This window comes from Colletotrichum truncatum (genome assembly GCF_014235925.2).
Source record: "Colletotrichum truncatum strain CMES1059 chromosome Unknown Contig_0009, whole genome shotgun sequence".
In the NCBI taxonomy this organism is placed as follows: domain Eukaryota; kingdom Fungi; phylum Ascomycota; class Sordariomycetes; order Glomerellales; family Glomerellaceae; genus Colletotrichum; species Colletotrichum truncatum.
In genome coordinates this window covers 997,115-1,017,606 of record NW_027222406.1, presented here as the reverse complement: position 1 = coordinate 1,017,606, position 20,492 = coordinate 997,115, and the positions used below count along the sequence as shown (strand labels likewise).

The window sequence follows — 20,492 nt, the reverse complement described above, 5'->3', positions numbered from 1 at the left end:
GGCCAAGAGCGCATGGGTTCCATGGAAATGGAGCAGAGTCCACTCTGCAATAAGCCCTACCTACTGGCATCTTGGCTAAGTCCCGCCAAGCCAGCAAATGTGGTGATCCCCCTCTTGGTCTGCCTGCACTGCCTGCAGAGTCCTTCCCTATCTTGGCCTGGCGTCCGAACATGTGCCACCCCGTTTAAACCTCCGCATTTGGGACATTTCGATACCCCATCATGCTTAAACTGCCGGGGTTGTTAAGATCGCCTAGAAAGCGTAGAGTACTGATGGTCTGATAAGCATTGGGGTCAACAGCGACCAAACGTCGACAGTTCCAGTCTGGCCTAATGTAGTTTGTTGATGTCACGCCGGGCAGAGACGGTAGTCATACAGGCACAATTACATCAGCGGTGGTAGTGGCGGCCATGGCTATATCGCCATAGTTCATGAAGACGGCCGCATGCCCTGCCGCGTCTTTGCGCGGCAGGCTCAGGCGGAAAGCTTGGTATGATTCCGTGGCATGGCAGGCTCATCAGGCTGAGGGTGGGCGATGAGCAATCTCGCCTCCTAGCCAATCAAAGAGAATATTTGGTGCAAGGAGGGCGGGTATCCTTACTGGAACCTTAATTCCTCGTGGGTCCTGTCAATCACTGCAGATAGAGGTAATGTCGTCTAGGACACAGTTGCTCAGTACACTCACTACATAGATGAGTAGTAGGGGAATAGTAAAGGAGGCATCCAAGGAGCGTGGGACAAGCATCGACCGATGCGGATAGAGTATGTCAATCTGGCGATTGACGGGGATTGGGGCCTTGGAGGTTGAGACGGGCCCAAGCAAACTTACAAATCGCGCAAATGAAATGCAAGTGGCGGCCAAACATGGAGAGAGGACGCAGTGCCAAGACATGATAAAGGCCTCGTTTTGATTGCATGTACTCCGACTGGATAGCAGTGCATCAGAAGCTGGTGGCTCCGCACCCCCTGAACCTCGAACTGAACGGGCGATAGTTGAACCCAAGTCGAAACCAACCATCCTCGTAGGTCTTGGCATTGGCTGCACAGCCTCATCCGCACAGCGAAGCGACGGCCGCAGAGAGGACAGACTTAGTGTAGGGACTGGTAGACGGGCGTGACGGGCAAGGTTGCCCGTACAGAGAGTAATGTGTGTGCCGTAAAATACAGGCTGAAGTTGCTTGGTATCTGCAGCCAAGACCGCCCAAGTTGCCCAGACTGCCCAGGCTTGCCCAGCCAGAGGAAAGCTGGGCGATGAAGCGGCAAATTGTCAGGTTCTGGCTGGCTAGCTGTGGCAGACGCCAAGCAAACCCGCAGCAACATGCGCGGTGCCGGTGACAGTAACGTGTTCTGCTTCGCGCGGGGATAGACGGTGGATGAATGATGCGATGGCATGGGTTGTGAGACGGCTCGCCGCTGCTCGAGGGCCGGTTTGCGTCTCTTGTGTTGAAGCTTGGCGCGGTTGAGAGCAGCAATGAGAAAGGGAGATCAACACAAGACTAAGACGGACGGCGACACCTGGAGCCTTGAGAAGGATTCTGACACCAGTTGGCGTACCGCCAGCGTGGGTCGAACTGCCAAGGTCGAGCGACCCGCTCACCTGAATAAAGGCGGACTTGGACGGCGCGAGCACGTTGGTTCCATGTTTAAGGTATAGACGGAGTGACAATCTCCTGGGATCGGGAAGGCTGTGTAAAGTGTTTTGCAGGTGTATGATGTGATGCGGTAGATGCAAAAGAAAGCGACAACGAGAAGCCAAAATGGCAAAAAGGTAAAATGGTGGGAAGGTGAATGGGGCCACCCGTCGAGATGCAGGAAGAATGAGGGGAAGGATGCCGTCCGGTTGCCTTCCCTGAACGATCGGGGTCACTTACTGTACCTGCCGGCGTCAGAAATGGTATCCGCCCCCTACTCCGTATTTGGGTTTGCATTCGTTCGCGTTGTCAGCAGAAAGGAAAAAAAAAAAAAAAAAAAAAAAAAAAGTACGTACCTGCTCCCTCTACACTACATTGTGCTCCTCCCTTACTCGGACCCCGAGTGTCGCGCTGCCTTTGTCACGCTGCACTGGTGCACAGGGGGGAGATACATAATACTTAATACGTCGGACACACAGAAAATAGGCTGGCTAAAAGGTGCCCACCCAGACAGGCCACAACACGCCCGTACGGCACACTCTCATCTCGCACCCTCACCTAAAAAGCTGCTTCTTGGTCTTGGCAAAGTCCACCCGTCTCGGGCTCGCACCGGATGCAATATGAAAGACACACACACACACACACACACACATAACCAAAAATGGCCGGCACTTCGGCTTCTTTGCGTGGGCCGCAACTGGCGGTATTGCGCAACACTTTTTAGGACGAGCCGGTTCAACGGCCTCTGCTGACCCAATTCCAGCGAGCGGCAGCATCACCATCATGTTTGGAAGAGGGGACACACCAGACAGAACGGATTGGATTGCGCGTAGCACTTGGCGCTAAGGCCTTGGCGGTCTTGGCTGCGGCGGAGAGGCCAAGAAGAGAGGAGCGGAAAGCTTCTTTTCTCTCACTTGGCCATGCCAGAAACCGAGAGTCACCTGCCCAGGCCCTTGTCTACCCCTGGCTTATCGAGGAGATTGAGTCGAAAAGGGGAGGTGGGGATACATGACCCACTCGGTTAAGCACATTGACAGACTTGACTGGACTATTCTTTAGGCCCTATCGCCTGAGTGCCTGGGTATGGATGACGAGCTGGCTGCATCTGCCCAGTAGTTTAGAACAACTAGGTATCCGTACCACATAAGCCATGCCTGCGTCTCTGCTCGACGCCTTCGGCTGGGGAAACAGAGAGAGGGAGGAGATCAATGCCATGTGCCCAGCGTGCCAGCCCAGGCTGCCAGTGTTTCTAGTGGTCCTGTTTTATGGAGTTATGGGGTATGCGCTTATCGAAGCACCGGAGGCCCCGTGTTTTGGCCATCTTTTCTTGGAGGTTTCTTGGGAAGGAAGGCTTGTCACGCTTGTCACGCTTGTCACGCTTGTTCCTCCTCCCTCGCCCCCTTCCCTTCCCTGTCAATCGTCACTGGCACCCCCATGTGCCCCAAAGTCTCCTGTCAGTCGTCCTATGTCTGCCCGTACCTACTATGTAAACTTCAGTGCCACTGGCTCAGGCTGGCCTGAGAGGGTGCTGTGACATCAGGTCCTGGTACAAGGTACCCCCCGTGCTGGGGTTGGTCTTTTCGAGAAAGAAGGTGGTCTTTTCCCGTCTGGTCACACATCGAGGCCGCCAAAAATACTCGGGTCCAGTGCGCCGAACTTGGCTGGAAACATCTGCTCCCTCATCTGAGACGGTCGCAGGGCTCTTTTCATTTTCGGACGATACAAACATAAACTAATCATTACAAAATGCTTCTTACGCGATGGATACCGTTATCCACAAGCGACCGCGCAACGCAGCCCGCTTGACCGGCCATGAAAGAAACGAGGCAAAGGCAGAGACGGCTGCGCTTGCGCTCGCTCGTCAGCTGATGGCGAGTTATTGACCAACACAAGTGGGAAACGGGGTGCTCGCAGGATGAAGCAATGCGCGCCAAGTAGAAATGCCAAGGTCTCGGCGAAGGGAAAGAGTGTGAAAACTGGAGATTTGCCAAGACTCCCAAGACAGCCAAATGTCTTGGCATCGTATGCGCCCGGATGTTACGGTGTTGGCGAGTGACCTGCGGAGCCTGTGAGATTTAGCCGTGTTCGGTAAGAAAACTCACTGTGGGGCAATGCTCAGCTATCGAGATTCACAGTGATTTCGTCAGCAATGCGATAGTGCATGTGGGACCTCCTACTGTGTTAGCTTCGGACTCTCGGTCGGTTCAATATGTCACTTTTTGTATCCCTCCATCTTCAGCGACATCTGCTCGGCAGCCCTCGCCACCACCACCCAATCAAATGTCAGCTGGTCTCACAAGCCCCCGGTCGCCAAGACTTTGCCAAGACTCTTAAGAGGGTAGGAAGAGCGGAGAGGAAATGTGATTCATGAATAAAGAGACAAGCTGTCGTCCATGCCCCCCCGGATCAGATTGATCGATTCCTTTGGAAAGCAAAAAAGCTCTTGTGAGGGCCAGCAAAAAACATAAAAGCATTGCTGACCGTCTCTTTTCTTCCCAATTACAGCTTTGCCTGATCCCAAGTATACTCTCGCCTGTTCTCGGCAATCGGCCCCTCCACTGCCTCAGCCCAGACAGTCTCCACTTACACAGCATCCCACGCATCTAGACGCACCTTACCTTGGTGTTCCAGCCCAACGGGTCCCGGCCGAACCTAATCTTCCGGATCTCCTCACCGAACTAGTTCGGTCAACCACATTCATACACCATGTCTACCAAGCAAGAGCACGAGTCTTCGGGGAGCAACTCCCCCAAGAGCAGCACTCCCGCTCCCTCAACAGCCACCAGCAACACTTCTCAGAGCACCGGCAACACCAGCGCCGATGATAACCTCATCTGCAAGTGGAACGCCTGCAACTTGAAGTTCGTCACACCCGAAGCTCTCTACGTAAGTTGCTCCCATGTTCCTCTCGTCATGAGAATGGCATGGCTGACGGCTCAATTCAGGAGCACATCTGTGAGCGTCATGTTGGCCGCAAGAGCACCAACAACCTCAACCTCACTTGCCAGTGGAACTCCTGCAGGACAACCACCGTGAAGCGTGACCACATCACCTCTCACATTCGTGTTCACGTCCCGCTCAAGCCTCACAAGTGTGAGTTCTGCGGCAAGTCCTTCAAGCGTCCTCAGGATTTGAAGAAGCATGTCAAGGTAAATTTGTCTCCCCTCTTTTCGCAAGACGGGACATCAAAAGCTCACATTTCCAGACCCACGCCGATGACTCGGTGCTCGTCCGATCACCTCAGGACCAGGGCCTGAACGGCTATCGGGCGCAGCCTGGCAAAGGTATGTACAGCTCAGTTTGCGCATCCAATGTCCTCTCGTTTTCTCCCAACTAGAGGCTAATGTGCCTCCAGCTTCTTCTAGCTACTATGATCATAATGGCCACATGAGGACTAACTCGGCCGCCTTCGCACACCAGGCTGGGCATGCTAGCTACTATGCACCCCAACCATCTACAAACTATGGACTGTACTTCAACCAACAACCCTTGAACCCTCCCCGAACTGAGTACATCGGCCACCACGCTGGCGGCTACGACAACCGGAAGCGCGCCTTCGACATGGTTGACGATTTCTTTGCACACGCCAAGCGTCGCCAGGTTGACCCTACTTCCTACCAACAAGTCGGCCGATCCCTCCTCCCTCTCCACGGTGCTCTTGGCCTTCACGCCGGCCCTATGCCGGGCTCCGACTACATGGCGGCCCCGCCCCCGCACGTCCAGCAGCAGCACCACCAGCAGCACATCGGTGGCGGCCACTCCGGTCCTGGTCCCCTGACCCAGCAGTACTACCTGCCGCCTATGCCCAACGCCCGTACCAAGAACGACCTGATCCAGATCGATCAGATCCTCGAGCAGATGCAGAGCACCGTCTACGAGAACGCAAACCAGGCCACCCAAGGAATCCACATTCACGGCCAAAACACGTTCGACCTCCGCAACAGCCCCTCGCCCACAGGCGGCCACAGAGGCTCCGCCGCCGGCATTCCAGTCACTCACGGCGGCTACGACGCCGTTTCCGCCGCTCACATGGCGTCGCCGCTCACTGCCATCTCCTCCACTGGAACGCCTGCCGTCACTCCCCCCTCAAGCACCATGTCCTACACCTCTGGCCACTCGCCCAGCCCCTCTTCTTCCGGCATGTCTCCTCAGTCAAGACACAGCTCAACCGCTTCCTCGGTCATGTACCCCAATCTCCCTGCCGTCAGCTCCGTCTTCCCCGGTCAGTCGACCACCTCAACTCTCGGACCCAGCTTCGACAGCAACGAGCGCCGACGCTACTCTGGCGGCATGCTCCAACGTGCCAACCCCTCGTCGCCTAGGTCGCCTCGCATCATGGAGGACTCCTCCTCCGGCGTCACCACCCCCAAGGCCGAGTCCGTCGCCTCGTCCATTGGTTCTCCTTCCTCCGACTCGGACATGAGCGAGGGTGCTCGTGAACGCGAGGAGAAGTACGACCAGTGGCTCGAGAACATGCGCACGATCGAGGCTCTTCGCGAGTACATCCGCGATCGTATCGACCGCAAGGACTTCGCTGAGGAGGCCGCTACCCGTCTTAAGTCTCCTGAACCCATGGAAGTCGACGCCAAGCCCGCCCCGGCAGCGCCGCTATACCCCATCTTGCGCCTGCCCAACTAAGCCGTCTACGTGGCGTTGAGCCGGTGCTGAAGAAGAGAGCCCCAGAAATCATCAAACCTGGGCGCGTGTACCAACAGTTGTCTACAAGCGTGTTTCGAGAAAAGTTTTCTTCCAAAAGGAAAGGGCAAAGTGATCGGTTCAACCTTGGTTCGTATTCTATTCAACAGCATTCTCTTTTTATTTTATTTTATTGCCTACAAAGCGCTTCTGGCAAAATACCTCCCCGCATGTCGAAGCTCACGCCTCTTTGTTACCTTACATACCCTGGTCGGTGGAAGTTGAAAGGGGAAGTGGATTGATGCGCAGTCTCCCAAACGCAGATGGATTGTGGTTGTTAATTCCGGGGCAAAGGGGTCCCCGGATAAACCCCAAATACAAACAAAACAAACGTCTTTTGATTTATTTCATCTATCATGACAATTAAGAGGGGAGAGATGGCTTTTACATTCGGGAGGGCTTTGCGAGCAAAGCAAAACACAAACATTTTGGTGCGAAACACTTCTTTTCACACGGATCGCGGATTATAACGGATATTGGAACGGGAATGAGATCATGAAAACAAGTCATGTTGCTTCGCCATTATGTAGTCAGTCTCCTTGGCTCGAACTCAGGGTCGAATGAAAATGCATATTACGCCTCTGAACATTCTCTCACTTTGCCTTGAGTGACTTTGCATACTGATTTTCTTGTCACAACTTGCTGATTTGCTCTATTACTGGAATGATGTGTCGTCATAATGTCCATTGTCATCCGAGCGGATTGTGTCTACAGAGTTCATGGGTAGAAGGGGTCAACTCAACAATCTCTTTTGAGTTTGGCCGCCCTCGTCATTCTTTTAACTGCTTCACCTCAGGCAATGACCCAAACTTTCGGTGTTCTAATAATAGGAGACCACATCCAGACGACGCTCTTACCACTTTGGGAAGTAGAGCCTACCACTCGAGCTTAGAGAATAGGAAAACAAGGTTCATGTTGCCGGATCCGGCGAAAGCGTCATGGACAACGTCTGCCCAGGACATCATCCGCTTCTCCACGGTAGGCCGGCGCGAACCCATTCCTCCACCATGAGAACGTTTTCGTGAAAGGGGGGCACACGAGGAAGAGACACAGAAGACAAAAATAATCTTGATTTATGTAACCGGAAAAATAAAAACAGCTTGTCAATGCCAAGACGCCATCGTCGGGCGTAGGTCTGGTCTCATAACCCCTACGATGACTCTCCTGATAATGCTGACGATACCTGAACGGGGTGGTTTTTCGTACAACGGAATCCGAGAGAGAAGGGGGGTGGGGGGCGTCCAGACCTCGCGTGGGCGAAAACGGCTGCGGGAAAGGGAACTGAGACACTTGAGGTAAAGCTGGATTCCAAACCTAGGCGCAGCAAGAGAAAGAGAAAGAGAAAGAGAGAGGTCATTCGCTCATCCTTGGCGAACGGGGACGCACACCTGTATGACAGCTCTATTTACCCACCTCAACCGAACTTGTCTCTCCCATCCCTTTCCACAAGCCCCCCCCTGCTGAACTATCTCATCCTTCCCGAGAACCAAGACAAACGTCAGCCCTGCGGTCGGCGCCTTGTCCCGAGGAATTTGCCGAAGGGGCCCTGATTGGAGAAATGACACTCGAGAGAGCACAAAAGAGCATCCTGCGTCCGGCTCCGAATATAGCCCAGACTCAGCATGTTATAGGCAAATTGAAAAAAAAGTGATATCCCTCTTTAAACACGAGCCAATCACAAAAGCTCATTTCCCACCGGCTTTCCTCGTTCGGCTGTAACCTCACCCTACCATACCCCAGATTCAAAAACTTTTCAGGATCGCCTGCACTAAGTGGATGTAAGGGGGACAACGAGGAGGGAATGGGCGACGCTGGCGATCAACTCCTTTGTGGGGAAGAAGAGGTATTTGAGGCCCGTGGTTGATCGGCGGAGCGGCTCGTTGAACATGTTTATTTTGGGTATTTTGAGACAATCGCCATTCCCACTAGACTTTCTCTCGCTTCGTGTAAGTCCTCTTCGTCTGTCTTGCGCGGGGTCGAAACATTTGCGCAGGCAGGTAATATACGAGAAAGGGGGGCGGGGGCGGGTGAGGGAGGTATGGGTAAAGACGACCGCCGAGAGGCGGACATGCTACGTAAGTGTTGACATCCTGTTCCGTGACTCTTTTGAGTAACCTGAACAGCGACTTTGAGTGGCGAGCTCCCTTCGAGACTGTTCACACTGCTGGCTATATAAACCACCAAAGAGTCCGCTGTAAGTATGACTTTCAAATCTCGCCAGACAATAAAGACAAGAACTCACAAAAAACCTCTCATGCCTCAAGAGACACTACAAAAACATCCAAATACATCAACTACCAGAGGCCCTCGCAAACACTCTACCAAAATGAGACTCAGCTTCACCAGAATCGCAGCAGCCACGCTCGCCATCCTCTCCAACAGCGGCGCCGTCCTCGCCTCGCCCGCCCCCGACGTGGCTCCGGTCCCCCTCCCCTCCCCCGTCACTCCCTTGCCCCCCGTTCCCCCGACTGAGCTGCCCAAGGCCGACCTCTGCTGCTGCAACACCAAGAACTGGGAGTGGCAGTGCAAGGTGCCCCACGTGTTCGGCGGCAGTCCGGACCCCCCATGCACCAAGGCACTGTGCCCCTGGAACCCCAAGAAGGAGAAGCAGTGCTGCTGTTGCATGCCCGGTCCCGGTTGGAACGTTCAGTGCAGAAGAACCCCCATCAACGAGCCGTGCATCTGCCTGGCCATCTACTGCGGCATTGCATTCGACGAGACGTGGTTGCCTGGATATCCTGGGCTTCCTAAGCCCCCTATTGGTAACCCGTTGCCTGTGGATGGGGCTTGAGGCGCCATCGGCTAGGTTATGGAATGCGGGTTGGAGGATTGTGTTATCTGGAACAAGTCGAGTGGTTAAGGGTCGATGTGCTACGAGAGGAGGGAAAGTCGGCGGTTTGGGGATAACGTCGCTCTTTTGACACTTTGTTGAATGGTGAAAGCGGAGGATCGGGGTACACTCTTTGGAAAAGACGGTATGCTGCGAAGAAACGATCTTGTCTACTGTGTGCTTTCCTTCGGGTTACAATGGCGAAGGCCTAGATTGAAAACTACAGTTAAATCAAGTAAAACGAGGAAATTATTCCATCTCAAATATTGGATCAATGTTGAATGAGTTGTTGTGAGTATGACGACGGTATTGTTGTGGTCTGGTCAGCATTGTGAGACCATCAGGCCTTCGATAATGCTTGCTAAAGCCCCTCTTTGTTGTTTGTATGATTACGATCTTTACAAAGGAAATGACAACATTCAAATATTATCACTCTTTATACCTAGCGACAATGAAATATACTCTCCTTGTTAAACTAAGGTACTTGAGCCTGACAAATTAGTCAAGCAACCAGTAAAACTAGGTACGCTGAAGTTGCTTGACTCTTTAAGCGTTAATTACGATTATGATGGTTGATTAATCTTTATCCTTCGGCAACTATTCTATTATCTTGGCTACGAACGCTTGAAATGGAGTTGACGATAGGTGGAACAATTCAAGCCTTCTCTTCAAGCTGTCATGTAGATAAATGACCATCGGCAAAGTCTCGCGGAATCTCTGTAACCCCTCACTGTTCGAACCCGGTACTCGACCTACTGACCTGTTAAATCGGCCGCTAGCTAACCAGGACACCCGCGGCTGATGTGGCAGGATTCAGGTTAATCATCACAGTGGAGGCGGAGGCGGAGGCGGAGTGAACGCCGCGGGGAAGGGAGCTCTTTCGGAAGAAGTGGAGAAGTTGGATGAGGCATCTCGCGCTTGAGGTCGAGTGGAGCTCCGCTGGCAGACAGAAACCGAGTACGAGCGAGAGAGTCGCGGCAAATCGCAATTTACAGACTGCAATGCCAAAGTCAAAAAATCACATATAAGAATAGGCTGTCCAGAATTATGATAACGAAGTTTACATAGATAGCAGTCCCACACCACAGATTTCACAATTCATAGTTGAAGTTCCCACATTCTCCAAGCAAACATACATCATCAGTTGAACACTACCCCAGGTAGTGATCCCTGCCCTTGTCCAACTCCAGACTGATAAGCGCAAGCATGGGCTCTCTCCCCGCTCCCCCGGCCAAGGCCGAGTACCAGATCTTGGAGAAGCCGAGCCGCAGTGGCCGGAAGCTTCGCATCGTGTGTCTCGGTGGCGGCGCCAGCGCCCTCAACCTTGCGCACGAGATTGATACTTGCAAGACACTCGACCTCGAGCTTGTATGTTACGAGAAGAACCCGTCCATCGGCGGCACTTGGTATGAGAATCGGTACCCGGGTTGCGGATGTGATATCCCGTCGGTCAACTATCAATTCTCATGGGCGCCGTCGCCCGACTGGACCCAATTGTGAGTGCAAATCGCCCAACAAAAGTGATGGGGCATTTATTAACCAATCGCCTTCTAAGCTACTCGAGTGCTCCGGAGATTCTGCAATATTTCAAAAATGTAGCAGAGAAATATGACTTGAACAAATACATTCGCCTCAATCACAAGGTCGTGGGCGCCTTTTGGGACGAGCACGACCAGATGTGGACCATCAAGATCGAGAAGCAAGACGGCACCATCATTGAGGATAAAGCACACGTCTTTGTGAATGCCAGTGGCGTGTTGAAGTAAGTCTTGTCGCCTCCTGTCTTCACCGAGTTTGAGCTAAGAGGCCGTCCGTAGCAAGTGGAAATGGCCGGCCATCAAAGGCAGAGAAACCTTCAAGGGAACCATGCTCCACAGCGCCAACTGGGACAACAGCATTGATCTGAAGGGAAAACGCGTCGGAGTCATTGGATCCGGCTCTTCAGCGGTTCAAATCGTTCCTAACATCCAACCTAGTAGGTTTCTTCTTGATGTTCCGTTAATACCAGCTCTAACCAACCTCAGTTGTTGGGACCTTGACATCTTTCATCCGCAGCTCATCATGGGTTGTCGGTGGCTTCGGTCAGAGATTTGCTGGAAAGAACGGTGGCAATTTCAAATGTAAGGAGCCACGTTAAAGTCCGTTCACCTATTCAAACTAACGGATTCTTAAAGACAGCGAAAAACAACATGAAATTTTCCGGAACGACCCAAAGAAATACCTTGCGTACAGAAAAAAGATAGAGTCCGAGCTAAACTCTCGTTTCCGCTTCATTCTTAACGGATCTAAAGAGCAACAAGACGCTAGAAACGTAAGATGATCTCCTCATCACTGCCCAAGAGCCATTGACTAACACCATCGACTCCAGTTCGCAGAAAAGGACATGCTTTCCAAGCTTGAAGGCAGACCGGACCTTGCAGACCTCATAATTCCCAAAGACTTTGCGGTCGGCTGTCGGAGACCAACACCCGGCAATGGATATCTCGAAGCACTCTGCAAAGACAACGTGAATGTGGTGTCATCAAACATTCAAGAGATCACACCCAAGGGGATCAAGACATCAGATGGCAAAGAGCATGAGTTTGACATAATTGTCTGCGCCACGGGCTTCGACGTTAGCTGGCGCCCACACTATCCTACCATTGGCCGAAACGGCGTCAGCCTCAGCGAATATTGGAAAGAAACCCCCAACACATATCTGTCCATGACTGTGGCCAACATGCCCAACTACATCAGTAAGCAACGGACTTCTTCTTTGCTACTCTTGCAGAGTCAACTAACTCTTTGCAAAGTCTTCAACGGCCCATTCGGCCCGTACGGTCACGGAAGCTTCCTTCCCATCACTGAAACCGTGGCCAGATACGTGATGCAGATGCTGCACAAGATGTCTGAAGAAGAAATTGCATCTTTTTGCCCAAAGCAGGAGGCTGTAAACGACTTCGTTGAACACCGCCGAAAGTTTCTTCCGCGCACTGCGTGGACTTCCCCGTGCCGATCATGGTTCAAGCAGGGCACGGTGGATGGCGAGCCCATGATGTGGCCCGGATCCCGCATCCAGTTTTTCGAGACCATCGGGACACCTCGGTGGGAGGACTACGAGCTCAAGTACACGACGACAAACAGGTTCGGATACTGGGGTAACGGTTTCGCGGTCCGCGAGAGTGATGGAAGGGATTTGTCTTGGTATTTGGGTCTCCTCGATGGCGTCGACGAACAGCCTGCGCTACCTGACGAAGATTTTGAAGATTTCATCATGAATAAATAGATAGAAAGGATATAATTTCGAGTTGCGTTTTTCAATGTTTCTCATCAGTCCGGGAATTCATTTGCGTCCTCGTCCTCGGTTCCGTTGCTTTTTTCAAAGATGACGAGCCCATGAGTCAATATATTCAACGTAACCAGTAGATGTATTAAAAGATTTGCGACCTTTCAAAAATACACAACAACTCTACCCGATCTTCCATGTTAATTTATGTCGCAAAAGTTGTTATGTACTGGGAAGCTGAAGACTGAAAGTGATATTATGATGGCTTTTACTTATGAATTAGTGGTAGGGTTTGGATTTATGAGACACCCTTGAATTTGGAATGATATCTGCCACGGCAGCTTAGGAAACCTGTTTGAACTGTTGATGGATTGAGGGGGATATGCAGCACAACAGCACAGCGATCAAAGGATAATTACACCTCATTGAGCCAAGAGTGGTCAATATTAAACGGGGCAAAGAACCCCAGTGTCATAAACGTATATCCAGATAGAGGAGACACTTCATCTCCTATTACATCTAAATACAATAAGTAGCACACTTGCCCTGCTATCAAAGAATGTATCGGAAGTTGGGCTGCTCAAAGTCTGTTAAGTCCAAGAATTCGGTTCCGGGGGCGACAACCTCAGGCTGTTCAGCTGCTTTCTTGTCCCGGCGCTTATTTTCCCGAATGTTTACAAGCCGAATAGCGACAATAGTAAGCGCGGCGAGGCCGTACATGATAGCCACCATGAGTTTGCCATTCTTGTAAACGGGTGCCTCGTTAGATCGAAACGTCTGCGGACCAATCCAATTACCGGCGCCGTAAGCAAGAATCTGAAGTCCGTTGACGGTTGCCTTCTTCGTGTACCCAAGAGTGTTGTTCGAAATCATTACCATGATCAGGCACCACGAAGCTCCGGCCGCGCCAATCAAATAGTAACCCACGAGAAGACCGGCTTTCGCGGATAGCGGTATTACAATCATCATGATGCCGCCAATCATGGGAATGAGAATAGCAATAAAAGCAAACAAAGATCTGTCCAACAGCTTGTCCGAGAGGTATGTGAAAAGCAGCTTGCAGGTGATGTCAACGGCACCCGTAGGCATGTTGAGCAACAGCGAAAGCCTAGCGTTGAAGCCAAACGAGTTGATGATGATGGAGCCAAAAGCAGTGATGCCGCCGTTGGGGATGTTCATGAGCAGCGAGAACAAGACGTACAGATACGTACGAGGATCGCGAAAGGCCTCAAAGAACTGATCCCATTTCCACTTGCGGCTGCCAATGCCCTGGAAGTTGCCACGGATGCGCTCAATAGCAATCGCCTTTTCTCGGTGAGTTAGGAAGCGTGCGTTGGTTTGATTATCCGGCATGAACCACCAACAGTAAGCGCCAGTGAGAATGGTGGGGAGGCCGAGAACCAGATAGAGAATCTTCCATGTAGCCATGACTGTGCCTTTGGCGCCGGAAAGAGCGTACGCTATAGGTCCAAGGGTCAAAAGAGCAACGCCATTGCAACTAAGCCAGAATCCCATGCGTTTGGCTTGCTCGTTTTGTTTGTACCATGCTGATGTGAGCAGGACAAATGCGGGTGTAACCGTACTTTCCAGTGCTCCAAGCATGAAGCGGACTGATAAGAGACCCGCGTAGTTGAAGGCGAATATGTGACAAACGAGAACGATACCCCAGAGAATGATGTTTGCTGATGTATATTTGCCGAGGGGCAGGGCTCGAAGGAGATATGTTGTTGGGAATCTTGGCTTGGTCAGAATCATTACATACTAACAGTCTGGGTTTTGGCGCTACACTTACTCCCATAATATGTAGCCTGCATAGAAAATGCTCGATGTCCAGCTGTATTGCTGACTCTGAGGGTCCAAGTTGGTGTCTTCGCGAATGCCCATAAGCGAAGCGTAATTGAGGGATGTTTTGTCGGCAAACTGTAGTGCATAGATCTATAATTTGAGTCTTGTTAATATAGACATTCCAGGCTCAATTGAGACTTTATACTAACCCAGCATAGCAAAGGCATCAACGCCCAGTCGATGCGAGACACGACTCGGGCTTCTTCTTCAGGGGTGAACTGGATTTGTTCGCCATTGATAAAGGCAAGCGCAGGATCGATCTCCCCTTGCTTCATCTTCTCAACGCTGCCATCTTCTAGGTCCGTTTGCGTTCGGATGACATCCCCGCCATCTGGGTTGGTCATCTTGTTTTTGTTGCCGTCGGATGGCATCGCGCTATTTTATGAGACAGGTAACCAAAGTTGTCCAGAGATAGTATATCGCGTCTTAAATGAATTCAATGTGCTATATTTTCGTTCAAACCCGTGAATGATATGATTTGAATTACAACAAAGTTATGGTAGACCCGATGTTAGATGTCTGCGGCGGACGGGGCTGTTCAAGTTGATTGTGATGAGATACGCCAGCTTATATACAATCTTTGGGTTGCCGGAACTGCTCGGAGTTTACACATATCCGGCTCAGAGCTGCGGTCAAGGCATACTTACGTTTTGGCTGGGGAGCTGATCACGGTGCACACGGCAAGGGGTCATTCAGCACGAGAAGTTGGATTCCTGGGGTAGCTGTGCCGGTGGCTTTTACCGGCTATCGCACTCGTCTGGGGTGTTGATAGGGGATCCTGTCAATGCACATTGACGGAGCTCCGCCCCCGCATTTTGGAGGTTCCCTCGGTCAACTATCCGCGCCCTTGGGACACCAACCAGCCGCCCTAATCCTACGTTAGTGCCGCTTTTGTTATCTCTACTGGAGTAAGTAATACTTTGGGCATGGTGTTATCTGTCACTGAGTCATGAAAACTTCGGGGGTAACGCTACAAGTCTGGGGGAGCGTTTACGTCCCCCTTGAGATCCACAATACAGTTGTAGGTTTCACAGGGGGTGAAACGGAATTCCGTTCGTCAATAACAAATAACAGTAAATTGGTTCTAATCGATGGTTCATGATAGTTGAAAGTGGTGTTGTTGACTAGAAGGTGGGGATATTCCCCCTTGGCCTGTCACGTGGGTCTGGGAGGCTTAGGCCTCTCAGCCTGGCGGGCGTATGGCTGGAAGTGCTATACGACTCCGTATTCTAACTATCGCAACACTGGAAACTCTCTTTTTATAGTATTGAAGCGGTTGGAATACGTTGTCCCTATATAGTTCCGTCTCCTCGTTAATTCGGCCTCCTATCCCTACTTTCTCCCGTAGTTACGGTCTTGTTACCTATCCTTCTATACGTATCGTTATCGTGTTATTATTAACGAATCTCTCGAAGGCTCGATTTAGTTTGCTCTTCGTGAGGGCATTAGCAGGGTTGTCTTTGCCGTTAATCTAACGAATTTCTTATAGTTCTCGTCTTTCGTATAATTATCTTAACGCTATAATATCGATTATAAGTCGCTTTTCTTTAGTAGTGCTTAGCTTTACGAGATATTTATATAGCGAATAAGAATTAGTATAGATAACTATCTAAATCGTTAGTAGGTTAAGGTAGTTAGTAATTATCGCTAAGGTTATAGCAAAGGCGTAAGCTATATCGACGCTAGCGACTATCCCGTAGATCTCTAATACTAATATACTATAAGTAACTTATTTACTCTTCGTAAAGCTATAATAAACAAGGTTACTATAAATTGTAAATTCTTCGTTATTACTATTAGAGGAAGTATCGTTAGCTAGGATGATTAGAAACCCTAATTAGGAGGAAAGGTCGTAGTTATTAGCAAACAACCTATTAACGAAAACGAATAGCTTAGCTATTATAAGGTCGAGTAGGATAAACGTTATTCCTTAGTTAGGCGATTTTATTTACTATCGAATCCGTTGATTTAGTACTTTTATCGCTTCTAGCGAAGGGTCTTAGTATTAAGTAATAGTAGATAAATCGAAACAGGCCTCGGGTTAGCAAATTAACGCGATATACGCCCCTCTAGCGCGTTGTTCGATATATTGCTATTTTAGGTTAGGTTTAGTAGTCTTAATATATCGTAACTTCTTAGCTTATCCCTTTTGCCTTAAATTAATCGAATTATTGGTTGATAACGCGACTATCCCTCTATTAAATTAGAAGGGTTTGTTAATTATAAGGATATTCTTCGCTTTTGCTATAAAAGCTGCTTTTTCTAACTATTCGTCTTCTAATTATAAGAACGCCTTGTCTAATAAACCGAGGGTATCGTCGGTTTGCATACCGATATAGCTAAAGTATAGATTTTTAGTAGATAAGATTAATAAGTATAGATCGTATAAAAAAGTAACTATCTAGAGATTCTCTTTATAATGCTTATAATACGTTACCTACTAGTAGGTTCTAGCTTCTACGATTCCGTATAAAGGCTTTATAACCTTTATAATAGTCCTTTTTAAGTACTAGTCTTGAATTTGCTTTAGTAGGTAGGCAAGAATAGTATGATTAAGCCTTATAGAGGATTAAATATAGGCTTATATAATATCTTAAAGCTATAGTTATTTCCCTTCTCGTAGGAGTAACGGGGTAATTAATAGAATTAGCCGTTAACTTGCCTGCTAAATCGTTAGCGATTAGGTTAATATAGCCTTCTTACTATCGTCGGCGTAACCTTGTATTATAAGTCTTGATTTCTTGTAGGGTTTGGTTATTTTACTTTTGACTTCGTTAACGATACGAGATCGGAAGATTCGTACGTTCTGATACCTTTTCTTATTAAACTAGGTGAATTTAAATACTCTTCTAGCGATAAGGCTATTAATCTCTTATTTAGTTAACTATTCGAACGGTTTGCTTAGTATAATAATAATACCTTCTCGTCGTAGTTTAATTACTAATTCTTCGTCTACTTACTCCTTAATCGATAGGAATATTTATTAATAATCTAGGTTATTATTAAATTCCTTTATAAAGTAGGCAATTAGCAGTAGTCTCTTCTAAGGTCTGCCTAGGCGTCTTCTTGGTAGCTCCGGTGCCTCTTACGGTTTGTCTAGTTTACTACCTCCGCTAGCGACGATAATCTCGTCGCGTACTACTTCCTACTACGGTATCTTAGCTTCGGGTTCTTCTTCTTCTAGCACGGCGATAGAATTAGGTAGTTAATCAGGATCTTCGTAGTATAGTTTGACTATAGTAGACTAGAAAGTCTTCGGACTATATAGCGTATCGATAGTATAGGTTTTACTATTTATAGCTACTAAAGTAAATAGTCCGGTCTAGCCTTTCTTTTCACGCTATACTTATACTTATAACTATAGTAGTAAATTAACAATTAGCCTTGTATTAAGGCTATTATAAGTAGCGATAGCTTCTACTACCTATCGCCTTGCGTAAAGTTTACATACTTCGCTTATCGCCTTCTTAATCGCTTTCGCCTACCTTATAACTTCGGGAGATAGCAGCGAATCGTTAGTAATTCGTAAGTATAAGCCGAATACTAAGAGTATTAGTACTATTCCGTTTAGGCTAGCAGTATTGTTAACTACTTTAACTACTATTTAAAGTATTAATTCTAGCATAATTATTAGGTCTTCTACTTTAATAATTTCGTACGCCTTCCTTAGAGGTATATAGTATTATTTAACTTTCCTAATACTATTATAGGCTTTTATAAGTATTTCCTTGATTTTAATTACTATTCCTCTTGCCGCGTTTCGGAATTCTATTAAGCAGAAGTTTGTTCTAGCGTCGGTAACTAGCTAGTCTAGGGGTCCCTGATATATATCTATCTAGCAGAGGCGTAAGGCTTCCTAAGTAGCTTTCGTAGAAATATCCTTAAGGAACTAGGCGGCGTTAAACGCCGTAGCGGTATCGACAACGTAGAAGACCGGTTTGTTACCCTTAAAGTATATTACGTCGGCGATAACCTTATAGTTAAATTCGTAATCGTCTCGTAACGTAAATTTAAACTATGATAGCGCTAGTGCGTATATTTAGCATCGATAGCAGACTTTCGATAGTTACTTAATTGCCGTAATTTCAACTAGGTAGCTAGCCTTCTAGAGCACCATATATAATCGTTAAATAGATAGGTATCCGAAGCGATAGTAAACCTGTTGTAATTTAGCGTCTATAAGGTAGTTCTAGGCGAGTAGTTTCTCCTTATTAAGTAATAACTATAAGTAGCCTTATTTGCGAATAATAGGTACGACCTTGTTTCCTTAGATAAGGGTATTCGTAACATTATTAAAGTAGACCTTTAATCGGTCTATATCTCCTAGGCATATAAGAAAGGGAGTATTAGTCTTAATAACGTAAAATTTAACGCTTCTAAACGGCGTTAGTACTTTGGTAGTCCCTATAGACTCTAGTAGTATCCTATCGCCGAATTTTACTATAACGCCGCTAGCCGCCTTAGTATTTAACGTAATTCCTTCGTAAATTTGTTATAGGGCTACGAATTGTAGGTAGCTAGCGGTTAAGAATCCTGCTACGCCCGAGTCGGGCATAATCCCTTAGAAGTTCTAGGTAGAGTAGCGTCCCTCGAGTATAAATTGCGAAGGTAGCTCTTTCGGTTCTAGTTAGTTACGGAAGAGGTCTTCTTTCGTAATAGCATAGCAGGTTAACTAGTCTGCTAGGATCGTAGCGATCCTATTACCGTCAATTACTATTATAGTAAAATGGGCGGTAACCTAGAATTAACTATCGCTACTAGTCTCTTCCTCTTCGTTACCTTTACTAGTTTGTTCGGTTACGTAGTAGTATTGCTAGGGGTCTTCGGCGGTAGGTTATAGGTCTAACCCGTCGAAACCCTTGTATTAGACGAGAAATTAGCTATATACTAGAAGTAACGTATCCTAGACATATTAAGTAGTTTTAAACTTCTCGTACGCTTTTCGTCTCTCTTCTATAGTATGTTTAGTTAACTAGTAGTTAGGTTTTCTATATACGTAGCACTTCTTAAGCGTTAGCGGTAATAAGGGTCTGTTACGGCTTCTTCCTCGTAATAATCGACTTCGTAATAAACGACTATATCGTAAATAACGCCCTCGACCGTTGAAAGTTCTATCGGTCTAGTACTGCTTTAGTAGGTTAGCTACTATGTTGAATTATTGTTAGTTAAGACGGGTAGCTATCTCAATCGACGAGATTAATTAGCTACGAAGTCCCTCGTACGTCTTAGCCGGTATAAATAACGCTATTATATACTCTAGAATATCTCTACAAGCGTGTAGAAGTTAGGTATAGAGGGATCGGTCGTTATGATCCTGTTATAGCAAACCAGGCTGAATCTTGCTTAATTTGTCATATAGTATATCAAAACACTCCGATTTAGTCTTTCTAGGATTATCGCGAATGATTTAGGAAAGAGTAGTTATATTCTACTGCGTAACGTACGCTTATTACTTTTCCCTAGTCTCGAAGTATGATTTTAATTAGTTGATTATAGTCTCAAAGTTAGGCTATAGGTTGATTACTTTAATCGAGGCGTAGAAATAGGTTTTAGCTATTCCTTTCAGTATTAAGGGAAGTACCTTGTTATATTAGGAGGTGTAAATTCCTAGCATTCTATAGTAATCTACGAATACTAGTATCTTCTTTTCGAGTATATCGTATATATCGCCGCTATATTTTATATCGTCAGGGTATAGTTTCGCGAATTCTGTTAATTACTTTCCGATACGGTCTATTAACTCGTATAGTTAGAAGTCTATTAACAGAGAGACCGTAAGATATAGCGGTCGGTATAGTAGTTGCTACTATTATTATTCTTATAGAGGAGGTAGCTATAAGGTTAGTTCGACTCTTCCTCCTATGCTATTAGCTACTATTACCGGTCTCGTAATCTCTTCGTAGAATTCAGGGTCTTTTATCAAAGCCTTCAGGTTGCGATATCTCTTAACGCCTTGTTCGAGTTCTTAAGGTAACTAGTAGTAGAATTCTTCCTTTTTAAAGGCTAATGCTACGTTTTTCGAGATTTTCTTACTATCTATTTCGACGTAGACGCCGTTACCGATTAAATAGTCTCTAAAGAATCGTAGGATTAGGGGAGGTACCTTCTAGAAGTCTTCTTCTAACTAGTCGGCAAAATCGAGAGAAACTTCGTTCTATAGCTCGAGGCTTATAAGATTCCTCTTCTTATAGGTCTTAAGTAGGAAACCTATATAAGAACCTAGTTG

The 20,492-nt window shown here is 47.9% G+C and overlaps 4 protein-coding genes across 4 annotated transcripts; 3 read left to right on the top strand and 1 right to left on the bottom strand.

Moving 5' to 3' along the window:
* Positions 1-4,337: 4,337 nt before the first annotated feature.
* Positions 4,338-6,269, top strand: CTRU02_212794 (pH-response transcription factor PACC-like protein; the record flags this gene model as incomplete). Its single annotated transcript, XM_036721358.1, has 4 exons — positions 4,338-4,517; positions 4,577-4,780; positions 4,837-4,915; positions 4,987-6,269. 4 exons carry the CDS (start codon positions 4,338-4,340, stop codon positions 6,267-6,269), a joined length of 1,746 nt encoding a protein of 581 aa, XP_036586527.1.
* A 2,383-nt stretch (positions 6,270-8,652) lies between these two features.
* Positions 8,653-9,117, top strand: CTRU02_212793 (uncharacterized protein; the record flags this gene model as incomplete). Its single annotated transcript, XM_036721357.1, has 1 exon — positions 8,653-9,117. One exon carries the CDS (start codon positions 8,653-8,655, stop codon positions 9,115-9,117), a length of 465 nt encoding a protein of 154 aa, XP_036586526.1.
* A 1,245-nt stretch (positions 9,118-10,362) lies between these two features.
* On the top strand, positions 10,363-12,421 carry CTRU02_212792 (flavin-binding monooxygenase; the record flags this gene model as incomplete). The annotated part of the gene is made up of 7 exons (XM_036721356.1): positions 10,363-10,652; positions 10,712-10,918; positions 10,974-11,131; positions 11,181-11,276; positions 11,331-11,467; positions 11,525-11,891; positions 11,949-12,421. 7 exons carry the CDS (start codon positions 10,363-10,365, stop codon positions 12,419-12,421), a joined length of 1,728 nt encoding a protein of 575 aa, XP_036586525.1.
* Positions 12,422-12,973: 552 nt separating this feature from the next.
* On the bottom strand, positions 12,974-14,637 carry CTRU02_212791 (MFS allantoate transporter; the record flags this gene model as incomplete). Its single annotated transcript, XM_036721355.1, has 3 exons — positions 12,974-14,156; positions 14,214-14,356; positions 14,416-14,637. 3 exons carry the CDS (start codon positions 14,635-14,637, stop codon positions 12,974-12,976), a joined length of 1,548 nt encoding a protein of 515 aa, XP_036586524.1.
* Between the last annotated feature and the right edge of the window lie 5,855 nt (positions 14,638-20,492).